This window comes from Melanerpes formicivorus, unplaced genomic scaffold (assembly GCF_026170545.1).
Source record: "Melanerpes formicivorus ecotype bairdi unplaced genomic scaffold, bMelFor1.0.p_v2 SCAF_16, whole genome shotgun sequence".
Taxonomy (NCBI): domain Eukaryota; kingdom Metazoa; phylum Chordata; class Aves; order Piciformes; family Picidae; genus Melanerpes; species Melanerpes formicivorus.
The window spans coordinates 16,832,225-16,852,456 of record NW_027142368.1 but is presented as its reverse complement, the minus strand read 5'-3'; the positions used below and the strand labels follow the sequence as shown (position 1 = coordinate 16,852,456).

The 20,232-nt window shown below is 43.9% G+C and overlaps 1 protein-coding gene across 7 annotated transcripts in view; it reads left to right on the top strand.

The window, feature by feature from the left end:
* The window catches only part of LOC137446088 (golgin subfamily B member 1-like), a 53,586-nt gene that overhangs the window by 25,823 nt on the left and 7,531 nt on the right, over positions 1-20,232 (top strand). For 5 of the 7 annotated variants that reach the window (XM_068148427.1, XM_068148429.1, XM_068148428.1 and 2 more), the window contains 9 exons: positions 846-996; positions 4,892-5,001; positions 5,707-5,830; positions 6,659-6,789; positions 7,584-7,631; positions 8,267-8,376; positions 8,619-8,787; positions 9,134-9,238; positions 9,505-20,007. In XM_068148427.1, the coding sequence (XP_068004528.1) occupies positions 846-996; positions 4,892-5,001; positions 5,707-5,830; positions 6,659-6,789; positions 7,584-7,631; positions 8,267-8,376; positions 8,619-8,787; positions 9,134-9,238; positions 9,505-20,007 (11,451 nt within the window). The remainder of the gene's footprint in view (positions 1-845; positions 997-4,891; positions 5,002-5,706; positions 5,831-6,658; positions 6,790-7,583; positions 7,632-8,266; positions 8,377-8,618; positions 8,788-9,133; positions 9,239-9,504; positions 20,008-20,232) is intronic. The other 2 variants (XM_068148430.1, XM_068148432.1) reach the window with 2 other exon arrangements.

Below are 20,232 nucleotides of genomic sequence, written 5' to 3'. Positions count from 1 at the left end.
CTAGTTCCAGCTGACCTTCCCCTAGGCCAGGTTGCTCAAGGCCCCATCCAGCCTGGCTTTGAGCACTAATCAATTCCTTACAAAGATTGGTTTCTGCTTTGCCACATACCTTACATGATGTTTTCCCAAGCAGGTTGCTGTTTATGTAGTTACATTTCAGGTGGCTCCTCCAAATGTGGCAGTTACTTTGTCTGCAGTGCAGAAAGCTTTGGGAAGGAAATAGCTGCTGTTAGCTTGACAGATGTGAAGGTCCAGAGAGCAGAGTGAGAAGGGTCAGAAAGCACCACTGAAGGGCTGCAGATGGATTAGCAGTGTGCATTCATCATGGTAACTTTGTACAGCCCTAGCAGCAGGGCCAGTCTGAGATCTTTCATTATATACTTGCTAGGAGGAATTGGGATCTTTGACTTTCTTTTTTTCATATGAGATTTTAGAGCAGTCTTAATTCTGATGGGAAGGCAGAAACCTTTTTATTCTGTCTGCAGAAGAAAAAGTGACTTGAGATTTGTTAGCCCACATAAAGACAGCAGGATATTGCTTCCCTTTGAAACACTGCTGGGATGGAAATGTGCAACACAGATCCTTGGATTTTAAAAGCCATTTTTTGTCTAGAAATATTGCAGATCAGAAGCTCAACTGGCAGCAGTGGTTTTGGTACCAGGTGAAGTGGTGAGGCTTCAGGCATAACCTACAACAGCACTCAGCACTGCCACAGGTCTTTGTGGATGCAGAGTGGTGAATTGCAATGGGCTGTTGTCTCTGTGAATGATTGCCAGCTGACAACGTTACCTCCATTTGCAGTGGGGGCTGGTAAATACCTTTTCACACACAGTTTCTCTTGTCAGGCCAGTGAATCAGGCAGTGTGGATGAACTGCAGAGTCAGCTCCTGGAGTGGCAAGAGAATGGGCCAGAGTCAGAGGAGTCCCGTGATCAAGTCAGAGAAGAGAAATCAGCCATGGCCCTGAGAATGGCTCAGATTGAGGAGGAGAGAGAAGGTGAATTGTTTTCCTTATGGTCAGTTATCCTGTGCCTGATGTGTGTGTCTCTGCTGTACCTCAAGCCTGAACTTGTAGCACACCACCAGGACTGTTTGCTGTAGCCATAAGATTTGTGTAGTTAGTGAAATTGCTGAAACTTGCAATTTCTCCTTTTTCCTGTGTCCTGGAACCTGGTTTTCATGCATTCATCTTTTTTTTGGCATCATTTTTATGAGTAGATGTGCTTGTGCTGTTTGCCATCTGAGCTGCTGCTCTGTCAGACTGCTTGGACTTACTTGGAAAGCTTATTGTTTGCAGAGAGATGATCAATGGTACAGAGCTCACTGTTGAAATAGGAGAGCTGCCTGCCTAGAACAGCTGGTGAAGGTGTGGGGAGCACTGCTGCTGGCTTGAATTTGATGAATGAAGGTGGTGGTGCTTCTGTATTATGTAGCTGAGAAAGTTTCTCTTTAAATAGAAGTTACTAAGAAGCCTTTCTTAGGCTGTTCAGTGATCTGAGTGTCACTGGTGTAGGTCAGCTGAATAATATTGGCTGCCAATAGCTGGGATCTAGCTAAAAATATTCCATTACCCACAGAAAATACCTTTTCAAGTAATCTCAGCTTTTATAGCCTTCTAAAGTATTGATAAAGCAGCTGCTGAGAAATTGAAACAGCTTCTATTAAACCCCACAGAAATCTGGTTACACCCCAGATAGTTTTGCTGCTTTTTCCCCCCATGCCATCTAGAACTGTCACAATTATTGTGCTGTTAGTGAACTGCCTGGGGGTTGCTGGCACACCTTAATGTGCACAAGCTATCATCAGTGTTAATCCAATTTACTGATTGAATCTTCTCTTCCTGATCAGCAGTTGAATTATTGTTCACTTCCCTAACCAACTTGATCAGCTGTTGAGTTCTTTGTCCTGTACATAACCACTCGAAGCTCGCTGTGCAAGCACAGAGGTGTTTGAAGCATCACATCTCCTCTCCCACACCTGATGCTTTGGGATTGAAGGACAATAGTTGTCCTTCATGAAAGCTACCTGCTGCCTCATCTGCAGTGATACAGGTCAACATGAGTATGAATAGAAGTTGTTAAGCCTCATCTGTGTCAGCCCATGTTTAATTTTGCCTTTGTTTGGGATCAGCATGACCTTTCTGTTTCTTTTTTCCTGCCGTTACCTGGTGAGCACTCAGCGTCCCTTCCCCCTCCACTCCTACCCTGCACTGTGATTTGGTCAGCCAGTGAGAACAGTTTCCCATCAGTTTTGTGCATGCAGGTTCCTGCAGCAATGGCAACTTGTAATGCACTGATGCTGATTTCTTCTCTTCTTGCTTCCTTTGAGGAAATGGCCATCAGTGCCTTAGAAGCTTTGCCATTGGTGGTTTGTGGGTTTAGCAGTACCTGTAACAAGTGCTGGGTTTAACTTGAGGGTTTTTCCTGCCTTGCCTTTCTTAATTTGTATTAACCAAACCAGCTTTCTTCAGTTTCTTTTCTGCTAACAGCTGACTCCATACTTAGACTTCTAGAGAGAAAATTCTTGGCCTCACTGTGAGTGGTTGTGACTAAGAAACAAATTCACTTACATATTCCTAGGAGCACTTGGAATTCAGTACTAAATGGTTTGGGTTGTAAGTGACCTCAAAGATCATCTAGTTCCAAACCCTTGCCATGGGCAGGGACAGTTTCCAACAGATCAGGTTGCTCAAGGCCTCATCCAGCTTGATCTTAAACACTTCCAAGGATGCAGCATCCACAGCTTCTCTGGGCAACCTGTTCCAGTGTCTCACCACCCTCATAGTGAAGAACTTCTTCCCAATGCCCAATCTAAATCCACCCTGCTCAATTATATTCCATCGCATAAACTGCAGAAGTTGGCATACACTGATATGAGGCACCAATGTTTTAAGTACTGTCTAAGTCCACTACTCATTCCATCATAATCTGAGCCAGGTTGCCACACCTGGTGGTTGTCTCTCTTGGTTTGAATGAGTGTGGAGCTGCAAAGGCATAGAGGGTGATGCTGTTGATAACATTTGTAGCTGGGCCTTGTCTCCTCTGCAAACCACTACAGATGGTGATACTTAGTGTTGGGTGGTGACACAAGAGAATCCAGAAACAATCCCTCTACCTGCAGGAAGGTGTTCTGGGGAGATTCTCAGATTTTATGTTGGATGTAATTGCAAATGAAAAGCTCCCTGAGGTGCTGTGAAACATCAGAACATGAATTTACTTCCTAAGTGTTGTTAAAGCAATGCTGACTTTAACTGAAAGGCTTTTAACACTTCCCTGAGAGTTCCAAGTTGGTGTAAAGCTCAATTCCTGTGCTCTCCTTTCTCATGTGGCAATCAGAATGTCAATCATTATCAAATACTTAGAAGTCTAAATAGTTTGGGTTCCTAACAGCCAGTGTGTTCATTAGTCCTCTGACTATACTTACAGCCAGGTGAAACTTTGAAGAAATGGATTCTTTTCTTTCCCCTCCAGTCCAAACTGGGGGTTGAGTTCTTACCTGGAACCTCCTTGAATCTCTTCACTGCCTTCACTGGCAGCTCTTATAAAGAGAGGTTTAAGGCCTGTGATCAAATTTGGGCCTTTATTTGTACAGTGTGGAAGAAATAGTGATAAAATAGTGATTACTAAAGTGAAGAGGAGAATCTATGCTTGAGGGTAAACCAAGGGGTGTCAGATGACTGCTGGTGCCTGCCAGCAGCCACAGTGTGACTGAACAAGAAGCAAAATCCAGTGTAGCAGCCCTGCTTCCACAGGATCATTCATCATCATTTTTTTATTTAACATTTCCCCTCTAATCTTTTCTAACAAAGTGTTAAATGTGTAATTTTAGACTGTCACAGGGAGAGCTTGCATCTGGTAGGTGTTACCGAACGGTGGTAATGAGATCCGTGGCCTAAGCAGTCCGTGGAGGGATGAAAGCTGAGTGTTCCCAGCAGGGCTCCTCTAACAGCTTCTGGTGCTTACCTCCCAGATGCATGGACATAAGTTCTCTGAATTCTGCATGCTGTGAGAGCAGCTGTGGATTGATATGGCTGAACTGAAAGCTGTGTTTGTGATTACCTCATGAGCCTTCCACCTGAAGTATGGAGCCACCTGTGCTTTCATTTCTTGTCGCTGGCTGGTCCGTTCTGTCCGCTTTGCATGGAGCATCTCTTCCCTAACCTCTTCCCCCAGCTGTGTTTTGTCCTATCACAAAACAGATGGGAATGTCCTTTAAAAGAGCAGTCATTTCTAACTGCACAGATGTGTACCTGAGCTCTCATGCTCTGAACCTAGTGTGTTTTATTTACAAGTGATTCTGAATGATGTTATTAATCTACGACAAGATGGTTGGATGCCAGTTTGCAGTGTAATGCATGCTTGTGACTCCCTCAAATGGTCTGGCTGTGTAGCTCCTACTACAGTGAAAGCTGAAAGGGACACATGGCACAGCCACCAAACTGAATGTGATGGTTCTGATTAACAACCCAAGTGTTTGAGGTCATGCCTTCATCAGATTAAGTGTATGTTAACCTGGTGAATTGGAATGTGATGCCATTTGGCATTCTGATTGGCTGGCCTTTTTTGGTAGTATCAGCATAACCTCACCCTTTCCAGTCTCCTGTAACAAGTCTTCATTTAGAACTGATGAAGAGGTAAAGTTAGAGTTCAGTTTGCTGCTTCTGGGTGAGACATGCAGACTTCACTCTTGTTTGACATAGTATTGTTGGAGGGAAATCACAAGGTGAGCGCAGTGAATTGCTGCTTTAATCTTGTTCCTGTCAGTCATTCGTAGGGACTTCAGCCTGTCCTTGTCTTTTCTCATGTGGTAGTGTCTGATATATATGTATCTGCTTTCCTGTGGCACAAAACTGATTGAGGATGACTGGTTCTTTCCTGGCTGCTCTGATCCAGCCATGGTCTCAGGGCAACAGGAGCTGGAGGAGGAACTGGCCACAGTTCAAGGAATGGGCAGGCTGCCGCAGGCAAGAAGAAAAAGCAGTCAGAGCAACAGGAAGCTTCAGGTGGGTCAAGAGATAAGGATTTATTTTTCCCCCTGTGGTAATGAAAGTGCCAGCATGTGTATGATGCTTTACACTTAAAAACACAAGAGGCTCAAGAGTAGCTGTGTAACTGAAAACCGGGAGTTGAGTGCCTATGTACGTAGCCAGATGATCAGCATCGTACTTCTATTCCTTAATCAATGAGTCTGCTTCATTTCCCTTTGACAAAGATGAGCTTCTCTCTGGAGTGATTCATATGCTTGAAGCTATGTGCTGCTCCAGCATGGTAAGGCAGTTTTTTGGTTTAGATACAGTCATTCCAAATCCCTTTGTTGGAGCATTCCTGACTAATGAGCCAGCAGTGTCTGAGGCCATTCAGGTGCACTTCTGGGTCGGTGGTGCTCTAGAAGAGTGAGTATTTCATTGGCACAATAACATACCATTGGGAAGAGTAGTTCTGGATTTAAGCACCTCTTGATACTTTACCCTGTTCACCAGGGGAGCAGTTAAGGTGTTCAAACGTGGTTGTCCTCTGGCCTTTCAGATGCCTTCAAAGGCCTGGCAGATCCCATGGCTTTTCTGGAAAGAACAGCTGGGAGCTGGGGCAGGTGACTCTGCTCTTGAGGAGTTTCAGGACTTTTAATTGCAACTACACTTTTGATAACAGAATGTGTGTTTTGCTCTTTCTTCTTTGACTGAAACTTCATTTTCCTGGTTTGTGCACAGGAGGAATACAGCTTTGATGGGAAGCCATGCTTTCAGGAGCTGAACGTCACCTTGGCCAGCCCCGATTCAGCTGAAGGAGAAAACATGGGAGGTTGGTGGCCAGAGTACACTTCACCTAATGCAGGTGTGATAGCCACTAGACAGTTTATGAAAGCATGCACAGCATCTGTATTCTGTGTCCATTCTGTTTGCAAATTCCACTAGCAGCCCATTTGTGGAGTACCTGACGTGTGTGGGAGTTGTCTTGGCTTGCCTTGCCGCGGCGCTGGAAGCATGTGCGTGCTGCATGAACTGCCTAGTGCTGCTGCAGCTCCTCAGCACTGGCACTCAGCACTGCAGCTGCTTGAGCCCTGGTGCACATGGAACAGCCTGTGTGGCAGCATCACGTGGGTTTTAAGTTCCAAGTCGTGTTCCTCTGTTCCCAGTCCGTAGAACAGCTCTGTTGCCAAGCTGAGTTCCATTCCACTGCTGTGTGCTTTACCTTTACAAACCAAATGCTGATACAGATATCTATATTTTAATGCAAATGCTTTTATCTGGGTGACTAGGGCTGCACCTTTGCCTTCTTAGTGAGATGGAATAGACTCACTGCAGATTCTGGTACAAACCAGTTTGTTTATTAATAATTGCTGACAGTCTGATCCTGCAAGTGCATAACTAGCTTGTGATTGAAGTTCCCTCAGCTGCACTGTTGACTGGGCCACAACAATGCTTAGAGTATTTCTGCCAGGTTCTCTGAGCTCCTGAGATAGGAAACTTCATTTTGACTTCTCAGCACTTCAGCTGGAACACTATTGCCACCTAATTTTGGGAAACGCAGGGCCTCAGGCATTTCCTCTGGCAATGGCTGAGGCTGGTAGTGTCCCACACTGGTGAGAGCCATGAATAAAAAGCTGGAACCGTTTCTAGACTTCAGGAATTGTAGTAGCCCTTTCTTCTTTGACCTGAGTAGGCTTACGGAGTGTGGTCGAGGAGCTGGAACTGGAAAGAAATCAACTGCAGGAACAAATCCTTTGCCTGGAAGAGCGTTGTCAGGATTTGGAAGACAGATTGCAGCTTCAAGGCAGAATGGAGGCTCTTCAGGTGAGTGTTTGGAGTTGTGTAAAACCTGCTGATGTAAGAGAATCATCTTATTCTGTTTATCTTCCTACAATCATAGTCTGCAATAAGACAAGAGCATCTCTTTGCTGCCAGCAGAAATGTCTTCAAACTTGCTTTTTATCCATCATCACTCTGCTGGCAGGGTGTGCAGAGGCTGTTTTGCACTCTGAAGTTGAAGCCTGTCACTTGTGTTCAGCATATGGAGCAACTTACTTGGAAATAGCTTTGTTGTTTGTTTTAGAAACACAGTGAAAGGCAACAGGATTTTCATTATTCCTTGGGGGGAGCCTTTGGCAGAAGCTCCAGAATTAGACTTTGGTCCTACTGGTATAAATCTCCTTCCTCTGATGTACCTCAAGTTTCTTTTCTAGAAGAGTGTGTGTGTTATTGTATATGCTGGATATGTGATCCAGGACAGTGTATCTGTAATGAATGTATAATGCAATAGCTTTTATCTGTATGCACATACAAGAGCAACTGTACACACAGAAACCTGCTTCTAGACACAGTCCAAGCCCCAGATATTAATTCACTGTACATTTGTGTTGTAAGTTTATGCAGTGAAGGCATCAGGAGGCACAGTCACCATAAAGCTGCCTGCCAGCTTGCTGTGTTTGACAGACCTCTGCCTCCAGGTCTTTAGGGCTGTGTTCATCTCTTGTAGTGCTTATCTGTTAAGCTGGAGCTGTGTACAAAAGCAGGAATGGTTTGAAGCTGAAAGCCAGCCTTGTGTTAATTGTCACTTGAGCCCCTTGTAACCAAGCCTTTCAACGCAGGTAACGTTTGATGTAGATGAAGAAGGGCAGCTGTTGAGGGCAGCCCAGGTGTGTTCTGCCTCCTCCACAATGCTAGCTCCTTTCCTTTGGAGGTGACAAGTTTGCCTTGTTTGTCCTATCTGCTGTTTGGATCTGTGTTCTGCTTCTGAGTTTTGGTTGCTGTGGGCAGATTTTCCTTTCTGTGGTTTTGAATTGGTGCAGTGGGTCTGGCTGTAGAGTAGGAGATTTGCAGTGTGCTTTGAAAACCAGAACAAGCTGTGTGAGTGAAGCTTGCTTCCTTTTTCCTGTTCCCCACCATCCCACTTCAGCCTGGAAAAATAGACACAAAATCCTGCCAGATTGGTACTGTCCTCAAACCAAGAAGAAAAGTAATTTTTTCAAAGCAGTAGCTTCCCCTCTTAAGACAAGTAAGCTGCCTTAACACAGTGTGAGTGTGTGTGGTGTTCATTGCTGAAGGAGGTGTTTCTGTAGGGTGGGTGGCATCTGTCTGAACTAATCTCACACCTGAGCTGGTGGTATTAGTGGTGTATCTTTGCAGTGCTATCTGCTCAAATACTAGAACAACCCTCTCTTACTACATTGGAGGATGTGAGTCTCCCATAGAGTCAGGTTTTCCTGGCTCCAGGTAGCTCCTGCTGCCCTGGATGCTGTGTGTGCTGATGCTGCTCGTGGTTCTCTTGCAGAATGAGAACGACCGTCTGCAGGCTCAGCTCAGCCAGCTGCGCAGCCAGCAAGCACGAGATGTGGAAAAGCATCAGATCCTGGTCTCTGGCTTGAATGAGCAGCTTAAAGGGTAAAGTAAAGGGTCTTGACAATTTGATACAGGACTTCTCTGCTTAAAGCCTAAATTCATAATGAGGAGCATTACCTCTTAGAACACCTGGAAAAACGTTCCTCAGTTCCTGCCTCTGTTTGCAGCAGGTTGTTGTTGTACGTGGGAGGGTAGAGGGAAAGTGTAAGATGGAGGCTTGTAAGTCTAGGAAGTTTAAAGCAAGGCTTGTTTTGAAAGTGTCTAAATACAAATTTCCTTCTTAGATTAAGTGACAGAAATAGCTTCCTTGAAAATTCACTTGGAGAAAAAGAACAAAAACTGTTGAGCACGGCAGAAAAACTGGAACAAATTGAAACGCTGAGGAAAGTGCTTGAAGAAAAGGATCTTCTGAACAAAGAGCTTGGGGAAAGGCTCATGCATACTGAGCAAAAAGTAAGTTCAAGCTATAGTTAAATAGCGTTTAGCTTATTCCAGCTGGTGAGCATTAGCCATCCCTTCCTGTTCCTAGGAGCAGTATTTCACTATCTGAAGGGTTTTCTCTGTTTCTTTACAGTTTTGCTCACTTCAGGTAGTTGCTTTGTTTTGAGTTGGGTGTAAGGATTTCTTAGACCCCACACAGAGCTTTGCAAGGATGTATTTGTTTTATTGTTATCCTCATTTACTAATTTCAATGTATAAACTCCACTGTTGTGTAAACTCAGCATTACAACTCTAACAGCACAATTCTGAGCTAATTCTCTATATTTGTTTCACGTCGACTTTTGTTTTTAACACTAAGCTGAATGAAGCCTCGAAGAAGTGCAGTGTACTTGAAGTGGAGAGCACTGAGCAGAAAACAGTCATCAGTGATCTAACAGAAAAAGTTGCTACACTGAAGGAAAAGGTAACATTAAAGAGAAGAGATGTTGTGTTCTTTTGACATGGCCCATTTGAATACCAGCAGAGTTACAGCATTTGCAGCTTAACCTTTCATACGCTGAACTTGCCATGTGTGGAAAGCATCTAAAGAATAACAAAGTCATCTTGCAGCTATAGAGTGGGGTACAGTTTGATGATTTAGATGCTCCTCCTACATGTGGAGTGTAAATGCCATTCTCCCTCTGCCATGTGTTTGAAGTATTCTTGTAACATTATTTTCTTGATGTTTAGACCTTGAAACAAGACAGCGTGGTAGAGTCGATGCAGCTGGATCTGGACCAGACCACCGAAGAGCTTGACAAATTGAATACAAGCCATCTGGAGGAAAGGTCTCAACTTATTCAAGATCTTCAGAAATGTGAAAGAGAAATTGACACTCTTAAAGAAGCACTGGCAGAAAAAGACAGGGAGATGTCTGCCCTGTCTTTGAATATGACAGAATATTCTGAGCAGGTTATCATCCTGAAGCAGCAAGTGCAATGCAAAGAGGAAGAAATCCGAGGGATGGAAGAGGCTTTGTCAAAGGCTGAAAGGGAAACTCATTTACTGAAAGAAGTGCAAACAGCTGATGTAAGAGATGCAACTGTGAAGATATCTGTCCTCTCTGAGCAGAGTAATGCAATGAGGTTGGAGCTGGAAAGGGTTAGAGTTGAGAATGAGGCTAAATCCAGAGAAAATGAGGAACTATTAAAGCAAAGCAGTGAGAACAGCATCACAATTAAGGATCTCCGTGCTGAAATCAAGGCCAACAGTGCTGCATACCATAACAAACTTGCAGAGTGTGAGTCACAAATTACTTTGTTGAAAGAACAGATTAGTAAATCTTCTGAAAAGCTGCAGGAGATGGAGGATAAACAAAGGAAAGAAACTGAATATTTGAAATCTCAGCTTGAGGAAAACAATACTCTAGAGGAAAAATGGAACAGTGTGCTTAAAGAGAAAGAGAGCAAAGCACAGACACTTGAAAATGAGTTAAAATCAATTAAAGATTCATACAACAAACTGGTTTTGGAAAATAGTAAAAGAGATGAGGAGCTGGCCGAGTTATCTGGGAAGCTTAAAGAAGGTACTGAGCTCCAGGAAACAATTAAAAGAGAGCTACAAGAGAAACAAGAGTTCATTATCTCCTTAGAGCAGAAGCTTGGGCGTTTGGAGCAGCAAAATAAAGAGACTGAAGTTAAATTAACTGGAGAACTGAAAGCCAAAGAGGCATGTTGCAAGGAACTTAATAACCAATTAAATGAAGTTCATAAGCAAATCAACAGAATGGAAACGGAGGCACGGGAGAAAGACTCAGCTAATAAACAATTGCAGGCAGATCTGGAGGGGAAAGGAGAAAGATTGGCAGAGCAAATAAAAGCAAATGAGCATCTGCAAAAAAATATAGAGATGGTGGAAAAAGAGAAGGAACAGCTAATGAGTGAAAAGGAGAATTTGTCCCAACTCCTGGATGCAAAAGAGTGTGAATTGCTAAGGCAAACCCAGGCTGTGGCAGAAATAGAGAATAAGTTCTCTGCTAGCACTGCTGAGTACGAAAAATCTCTTTCGAGTCTACATTGTGATAAAAACACTCTGGCAAAAGAGATTGAACAACTTTCAGTACTTGCCCAGCAAAAAGAGAAGTCAGTTGCAGAACAGCTGCAGGAGAAAACAAAAGAGTGTAATGTGCTGGCTGATCAGTTGCTGGAAAGCAAGGAACAGACACAGCAGTTGCATGAACAAATGCAATCACTTGTCATTCAGCTGAAGGATGCTAGGGACAAAGAAATAGAGAAAGAAGAGATGTTAAATAATAAATTATCTGAATGCAGTAATCTAACCCAGGAGCTCAATGACAATAAGGCAAAGAATTTACTGCTGCAGGAACAAATTCAAAGTGTAACTTTGGATGTTGAAACTGCAAACAGGTCTCTAGAAGAGAAAATCCTTCAGAACGATTCATTGCGTAAGGCAGTGGAAGGGAGTGAGCTTTGCATTGTAGAGTTGCAGGAGAAAATAAGAAATCTTAAAGAGGAAAAAACAAAATTATCTCAGTTGGTAGAGGAAAGAGACCTGGCTGTCAAAAGTCAAGGTTCAGAACTTGAGGAGTGTTGTAGGCAGGTTGCTGAAAAACTGGAAGAAAGTGCAGTGTTGAATAATCAGCTGCAGCTATTAATCAAAGAGGTGGATGTGCTTAGGCACGAGAAGGAGAGCTGCTCAAGCTTACTGAGTGAGAAGTCACGTGAATGTGAAGTTCTCCAGTCACAGCTGGTGCAGCAGCAGGCTGAACTTACTTCAGCAAGGCAACAAGCATGTGCAGCAGCTCTTGAGAACGAAAAGTTGAAAGTAGACATTGAAACGGTTAACCTTACTGTGACACAAAAGTCAGAGGAAGTAGCTGCTTTAACTTCACACTTGTCCCAACAAAGTCATAATATTTTAGCCCTGAAGGACCAAATTGATGGCCTGTTGCTTGAAAAAGAAAACTTGAAAGTTGTCTGTGAGGAAAAAGAAACCCTTATTTCTGAAAAGGAGGCCTTGCTCGAGCAGATGAGAGAGAGTAAAATGGCAGGAGAGGGGCAATATAGGCAGATCATTTCAGACCTGCAAAACCAAATACAAGCCCTAGGTTCTGAAAGGAGCCAGCTTAGACAAGCAGTGCAGGAAAAGGAAAATGAATATAAGAAGCAAGCCCAAGAATTAATATTGTTGAAAGATAAATCTGAAGAGTCTGATGTACTTAGGGTTCAACTGTCTGAGAATATGGAGGTTATTTCTGCCCTCCAGTATCAGCTTAAAAATGCAACAGAAAAGTCCTCCCAGTTGAATGATTCAATTGTGCAGAAGGATGAATCACTCAAACAAAAGGTAGATGAATGCATCAGTTTAAAAGCACATCTTTCTGAGGTGCAGGAGTCTTCTGCTTTGCAGGAGAACCAGGTCAAGCTTTTAGCCTCTGAAGCTGAACAACTGAAAGGACTTGTTGCAGAAAAAGAATTAGCCATCAACAACATTTCACTATTCAGTGAGAAATTAAAGGTGCAGCTTCAAGAGAGGGAGAGTGAATGTGAGGTCTTAAAGCAGCAGGTGGTGGAGCTGGAGGAAGTGAGAGGGAATTTACAGAAAGAAATACAACGTCAGAAGGATGTAATAGTTGAGAAGGACCTGTCCTTAACAGAAAAGGAATCATCTCTTAGGGAGAATAAAAGCCTCCTGGAAACTCTGAAGGAGAAAGAAAGGAAGGATGAAGAGAAGACAAATTTAATTTCTCATTTCCAAGGGCAGATCGATGAGCTAACAAGAGAACTACAGAAATCTGAGCAACTGGTCCGTGAGAAAGAAAGTGCCTTTTTATCTCTTCAGGAGAAAGTTGGAGCAGAGTATGAGCGAAGAACTGAGATGAATGCAGCCCTGGAGAAAAAAGAGGAGGTTATTGCTGACCTGCTGAGTTCTTTAAAGGAGAAAGCCAGCAGTCTAGCGCTGGCAGATGGCAACGTTCGTGATCTTTCCAGTGAGGTTGAGGTGCTCAGGGGCAACCTAGAGAGAAGTGATGCAGCCATGAAAAGCCTTACTGAAGAACTGCAGGAAAAGAGTGAGAAGCTTGATATTAATCAGAAGAAAATGGATTCTTTGGCTGTGGAGCTTGACTGCCTTAAAAATGAACACCAGAAAGCACTGGACCAAGTAAGAACATGGGAGGAAGAGGCACGGCAGAAGGAAGTGGCTGTGGAGGCTCTGCGTGTGAAGCACACGGAGCAGGCAGACCGCATCGCGCGCTTGCAGTCGGAGCTGGACAGCCTGCGTTCCAAATCGGCTCGAGACTGCCGTGACAGTGAGCTTTTGGTAGGCAGTCTGCAGAGCCAGCTGGAGTCTATAGAGAAAGAAAACAAACTGTTACAGGAAGATGCTGATAAACTGATGGTGGAAAACACACAACTTAGTGCCTCCCAAAATGATCTGCAGAAGAAATTGGAGGAGCTCCGAGAAATCAAGGAAAAGCTGGAGACCAGTGAGAATTATTCAAGAATGCAGATAGATGCTGTCAGACTGCAGATGAAGACTGAAAATGAGAAGTTACAGATGCAGGTTAGTGCAAAGGGTGAAGAACTTGCTAAATTAGAACTTAAATGCAAAACTCTAGAACAGAGTCTGCTTGAGTCAGAGAACACATGGGTGACAGAGCTTGATAGGGCAACTTTACAAAATAATAACCTTGCTGAGCAATTGAGCAGCTTAGAAAATGAGATGAAATCAAAGGATAGCAAAATGCAGTCTCTGCAGCAAGAGCTGGATCTTATAAAAGAGGAATTAACTCAAAGCTTATCTCCATTACTTAGTAGCAGGCTTTTATGTAAAGAAAAGAAGTCGCAGACTTCAGCCTCTGAGCTACAGCTAACTGATACTAAAGTTCAGTTGGAAAAATTCTCCACTCTGGTAACCACTATTTTGAGCAGAGAAACGGAAGGGGAGCAGTGGCAAGTGATGCTTGTAGAAAAGCAGAAAGAAATAGACACCATGAAAGACGAATTAAAAAGTATGCAGTCACTTGAGAAGCAGAAGGAGCTGCTGCAGAATGATATTGAACAGATGAAGGGCAACTACCAATCTGAAATTGAATGTCTGTCAGCAGAAATGGCCTCAGTCAAGGAAACACTACAAACCCAGCAGTCTCTCTGGCAAGAAAGGGAAGAGTCTTTTGCAGAACTAAATAAGCAGGTTGAATTTCTTCAAGGCAAGATAAATCAGTCAGAAGAGATCGTAAGAACCAGTCAAGACAAACTGTGCCTCGAAAGTAAGAAGGTAGCAAGTCTCCTCGAAGAAATGGGGAAGAAAGATCAACTCATCCAAAACTTAACTTCCCAGGTGAATCAGCAGAAGAATTTAATTGCTGGTCTGAGCCAGCAACTGAAAGAAAAGGACTCTTCTGTTACCCAGATTATGGAGTCGTTGTCTAATGAGATGCTGAAGTTTTCTGAAGAGAGAAATACATTAAACACCAAACTGCAAGGCCTTGAAGCTGCCCATAACAATTCTTTAGGAGAATTGACCAGAGCCTTGCAGGAGCTTGAGGATTGTAAGAAAGAACTGGAGCAGAGTCAGGTTGTGTTGAGCAGTAGAGAAGCTGCATTTCAAGAGCTGATGAATGAAAAAGAGGAGGTGCAGCTCAATCTTGAGAAAATGGGCAAAGAGAAAGACAATCTGAAGAAGAAACTTCAAGCAGCATTGATAATGAGAAGAGATCTAATGCAGAAAGTTGGAAGATTAGAGAAGTGTGGGCAAGAAGAACTAGAGAAAGAGCAAAGAAAAGCAGAGGAGCTGTTGAGGGAAGTTAATGAGTTATCGGAGAAGCTGAAGCTAGTCGAGGTACAAAATAAAGATTTTGAGTCTCATCTTGGAACTCTGAAGCAACAACTTTTAGAAAAAGATGTGAAAATAAATGATTTGACCACAGCCTTGTCTGCAAAAGCCTCTTCCTTCCAGCAGCTTCAGGACCGTGTTGCGGAACTAAACGATGTCGTTGCTGAAAAGCAAAAGGTATGTGAGCAGAACCTGAAGTCTTTAGAGGAAAAGGACCTCATGCTTGCTCACATGCAGTCTCTGCTGGATGAGAAAGCAAGTGCATATGAAGGGCAACGCTCTCAGCTGCTCTTAGCTCTTGAAGAAGTTAAGAAAAAGGAAGAGTTGTTGAAAAATACCAGTTCAGAAGAGCCTGATTTGAGTGCTGGGGACAGGAAGAAGTGCCTGGACCCCAATGATGACATTAATCTCACAGATCAATTAAAGCAGGAAAAAGAAAGGGATTTGGAATCAGACAAAGGAAGAAGCAAAGTTCAGGTTGTGTCCTTAAAAGGGTCAGGAAACATGATCAATTCGGAGGCAAGCGAAGACACCGAGTTAAAAGAACTAAGAAGCCTTAATGCACAACTTCAGGAGGAAACAGAAATGTTCAAGAAAGAATTGAGAGCAATATCAATTGAATTTGGTGATGAAAGAAAAGAAAGAGTCGACTTAAACCCTTTGAGACAGCAGGAGCAGCACCAGGAGCAATCTAAGGGCAGCTTTTTGGAGGACATCAAGTGGCTACAGAAAAAGTTGAGAGCGTATGAGGCTGAAGCTGTGGATGTCAGGACAGTGCTTGAACGTGTGAATAAGGAGAAGGAAGCACTTATTAAACAAAGGGAAGAGGATTGCAGGATGAGCCAGGAGCAGCTGCAGAGACTGAGAGTTGAAGCTGAGGAGCAGGTGGCTGCAAAGAATGAGGAAGTAGAAGCCTTGCGTTGTTCACTGATGGATTCCAAAGATAAACTTGATCTGGAGAAGGAACTACTAAAGGAAGCTATGAAGAGGGTTGAAGAAGAGGCCGACCGGTACAGAACAGCCTTTGAAGAAGAGAGGAGTGCAAAAGAGAAACTTGTCAGTGCTTTGGAAAAGTCCAGTTTGGAGCTAATTAATGTGAAAAAGGAGGCAGAACGCTTCAGTGAAGAAAACAAAGGACTGCTGACAGAGCTGTGTCTGCTCCGTGAGAAGGCTGAGGTGAGACCTGTGGGGTCATGCAAGGAGGAAGGAAACAATGCTGAGAAAGAACTGGGAGAATTCTGTTTGGAAAGTAATTCCCCTCAGGGAGAGCTGCAGAATAAAGGCCTCTGCTTTCCACTGTCAGAAACTGATCACTCCAGGGAAACTAAACTGGGAGAAGCAGCACAGTGTCAAACCCAGAAAGAAACCCCAATGGTGGAAGAGCCACTGGCAAAGCCAGTGAATGGGAATGACACAAAAGCAGGAGAGCAGAGAACCGCAGCAGAAGAGAAGCCCAGGGAGCGCCTGCAGAGGAAACTGCAGGCGGCTTTAATATCGCGTAAAGAAGCCCTGAGAGAAAATAAATGTCTGAAAGACCAGATTGATAAGCTGATGTTGGAAAGAGAAGAGCTGGTCAACAAGACAGGGATGCTTGAACATTTGTTGGAGCTTGGTAGAGAAAGCCAAAGTAGCAGCACTGTTTCTCCGCTGCCTGGAGAGGAGAGCCTCGTGTCTGAAAACGCCAGGCTGTTGACCGAGAACGAAAACCTCACTGCCGCCTGTGAAAGTCTGAAATCCACCATGGAGACCATAGTTCAGGAAAAAGAGGCCTTTTCTTTCCAGCTGAACACCTTAAAAGATTCTCAGACAGTTGAATTAACAGGATGGAAAGCTAAACATAGTGAATTAAAGCAGGAGTATGAATCACTTCTTCAGGCCTATGAGAATATCAGCAGTAAAATAGCAGATATGAGGCAAGTTATTGACCTCAGTAGAAAAGAGAAGCAAGAGGCTATCCAAAAACTGAGGGAAGGACAATCTGAGAAGGAGGCTCTTGAGAAGCATTTACAAAAACTCACTGATGAAAATGAGGTTATTAAGAATCAGCTGAAGCAACTCAGTGAATCCAAGAAAACAGAGGTTGAAGAACTGCAAAGCAAAGCAGAGAGGCAGATCCGTGAGCAGGAGGCAAGGATGCAAGAGCACCAGGATCGCCTTCATGAACTCACCCAACAGAACCATCAGCTAATGGAGGAAAATGAGCAACTGAAACTGACTTCTGAAAACTTAAAGCAAGCTTTAGAGAAAATTCAAGATGAAAATGATACCCTTCATAATAACATCACTGTAACTAAAGCAGCCTTGGGAGAGCTCCAGGTTCAGATGGAGGTGTACCAAAATGATATGCAGTCTAAGATCAGTGATGCTTTATGTGAGAATGAATCACTGTTGAAGGACATTAATGTATTAAAAGATAAGCTCTCAGATAAAGAACAAGATGTGCTTGTCCTGGAGCAAGAAAGAAAACTGATCTCAGAAAAAGCAAAAGAAACTGAAAAGTCTTTGGACCATAAGAGTCGCTGCCTAACGAAGCTGGACATGGAATGCAAAAGTCTTACCCAAGAGATTGTTAGTCTAAATGAAAAAGTTAAGATTTTAGAGGATGATAAATGTCTGCTCCAGGAAGAGTTAGAAAACGTGCAAGAAAGTTCTTACAAAGTAAAGAATGAGAGAGAGTTTCTTGAGACTGAGTTGCTTAATCATGTCAAAAAAGTCGATCATCTCACCGACAGAATGAAATCAGCACAGGTACAGAACAACTTGCTCTTACAGCAGCTGGAAGAGCTAAAGGCAGAAAAGCATAATGTGATTAGGGAGAAAGAGGAACAGCAGCTGCACCTTGTCAGGGTGTTTGAGGAGAAGGTGAAAAGTGCTCAGAGGGATACCAGTGGAAGCAAGAGCAAAACTAAGGAATTGCAAGAGCTCTTGAAGGAGAAGCAGCAGGAGATCAACCATTTGCAAAAGGACTCTATAAAGTTCCAAGAGCTGATCCTAGATTTGGAAAAATCTGTGAGACTGTCGCAGTCAGAAAGTGAAAAGTTTGAGAAGGACTTGAGGAATATGTCAGAAAAGCTGGCAGAGTCCAACGAAGAAATACACCAGCTCAAGGAAAAGCTCACTGTGCAGATGAACCTGTTGGATCAGTCAAAGAATGAAGTGGGCAGGCTTAGAGATGAGAATCTAAGCTGGCAAAAAGAGCTTAAGAAGAAGGAGGAGGAGCTACAAATCCAAAAGGGAGAATATGAGAGAAAGTTGGAATTCAATCTTCAACAGCTAAAATTGCTTCACAAAAGAGAGTTGTTGAGCCTGGAGGAGAGACACGGTGCCCTTGAGAGAGAGAAAGACAGAGCACTAAGTGAGATCCAGGGGTTGCAAGAGGAGGTCAGCGTGAGGGACTCTCAAAAGCAGCAGCTCCAAGCAGATCTGAATGCAGCTCTGGCACGGTTAGCTGCCTTCACCAAGTGTATGTCCTCCCTGCAGCACGACCGGGACAGGGTCATCACAGAAATGCAGAGCTGGGAAGCGCAGTTCAAGGAGGTGATCCAGAGCAAAGAGAAACAGATTGAAGAGGGGAATAAAAGAATGTTGTCTTTACAAGATGAATTGAAAGACAAAATTGCCCAGATTGAAGAACTGAATATCAAATGTTCTGTGGTAGAGGAAACAAAGGATGAGCTGCGTTTGAGACAGAAGTCTGTTGACAGACAGCGCTACGAAGAGCTCTGCAGAATAAAGGAAGAAAACACCTTCTTTATCAACAGGCAGCAAGAACTGGAGAGTGTTCTTCAGTCCAAAGAAGCAGCTCTGCAGGCCCTCCTTAAAGAAAATACTTCTCTTAATCATCTTGTAGAGAACAGTAAAAGTACAGGAAGAGAGATAAAAGCTCTGGAAAGCAATTTTACCCGGCAGGAACAAGAGCTGCAACAGCTTCTGTCTGAGAAGGAAAAGATGAATGCTGAATTGCAAAAGCAGGTTACCCTCTCTGAGCAAATGAAGGTCATGCTCAATAATAAAGACAAAGAAATTTCCTTGCTCCTTTCCTCAAAAGGTGAGGACATTTCTGATTATCTGAATCAGATACAGACTCAACACAGAAACCAAATCCAAGAGTATGAGCTGCAGCTGAGGTCTCTGCAGACAGAGAGACAACAATCTGCAGAGTCCTGTCAAAGGCTGGAAAGCGAACTGAGGAACCTCCAGATGAAAGCAGACAAAGCAGGTGAAGAGAAGGCTGCAATTGCCAGTGAAATAGATGCCTTTAAAAGATCAATGTCATCCCTGCAGAACGATCGAGATCTCCTTCTGTCCAAGTACAAGGAGCTGGAGCAGCTTCACCAAGAGGTCTTAGATCAGCGGAACAGCCTCCTGGTTGGCAGCGCGAGTGAGAGCAATGCTTTGAAGGAAGAGCTGAGGGTGCTCCTCAATCAGATAGATGACCTGCATTCTCAGAATGCAATGCTAAGTGCACAGCTGATCAAGTACAGGGAAGACCTTAACCAAGTGTTATTTCTGAAAGACCACCAGCTGAAAGACTTACTTAAGCAGAAATTGGACTGCATTAAAAGCCTGGAACAGGAGAAGTACGATCTTCAAAAACAGATCAAAGACATTCAGCTTTCCAGGGAGGTGCAGAAGGAGGCAGCTGTGTCTTTGGAGCATGAGAATAAAAAGTTAGTGTTGAAATTAAAGGACTTAGAATCTTTAATTGCATCATTGAACAAAGAGAAACTGGTTTCTGAATCTGGAGAGAAACTGCTCCCTAGTGGTGGTGCTCAGAGAAAAGAGTGGGTGTTGAATGGACAGCAGGGAGAGAGCCTGCAGAAGAAGGTTCAAGAAGCCCAGAGAGCAAGGGAGAGAAATGCTGAGGATGCAGATGAGGGCTACAGTAAGACTCTCCTGACTCTTGAGCGTGGAGATGAACCTGATGCTTTTGCAGAGAAAATGATGCTGGAAGTGCAGTCTCAAAACAGTGAGCTGAGGTCCCAAAATGAGGCCTTTGGGAGGGCAATGACTGCCCTGCAGAATGACAGAGACAGGATAATAGAGGACTTCAAGGTACTTCAGAGCAGGTACACATCCGAACTCAAGACTGAAAAGAAGAAAGGAGATGACCTTGGAGCTGAGCTGGATAGCTTCAAATTGCATCTTCTCAGTGTGCTCAAAGAAAATTCTCTCCTGAATCAGGCCCTTTCTGATGCTGCAGAGAAGGTGACACTTGCCCAGCTTGCTGAGGAGATTGAAAAGCTCTGTAGGACCTTAGTCAGTCGAGGGATGGAGGTTAGCAGGCTCTCGTCTGAGTGTGGCAATTACCTTCACCAGCTTGAGGCGTTTGCCAAGGCTATGGCCAGCCTTCAGGATGACCGAGACAAGCTGCTGCAGGAGCTCAGCAGTCAGAAGGTAACTTCTGAACCCAAGCAGGGCACAGCTTCCTTTCCCACTGCTGACAGCAGCAGTGAGGCTTGCTCCTCTGGCAGTGACCTGGCTCTGCCATGGGCGGTAGGGGCAAGGCTGGTGAGTGCTCCTTAGCTGCACTGCTTGGTGAGTGCTGCAGAGAATGCTTAGAGACTTCTGAGCTGTAACTTTGTGAATGACATGGGTGCTAAGAAAAGCATGGGCTGAGTA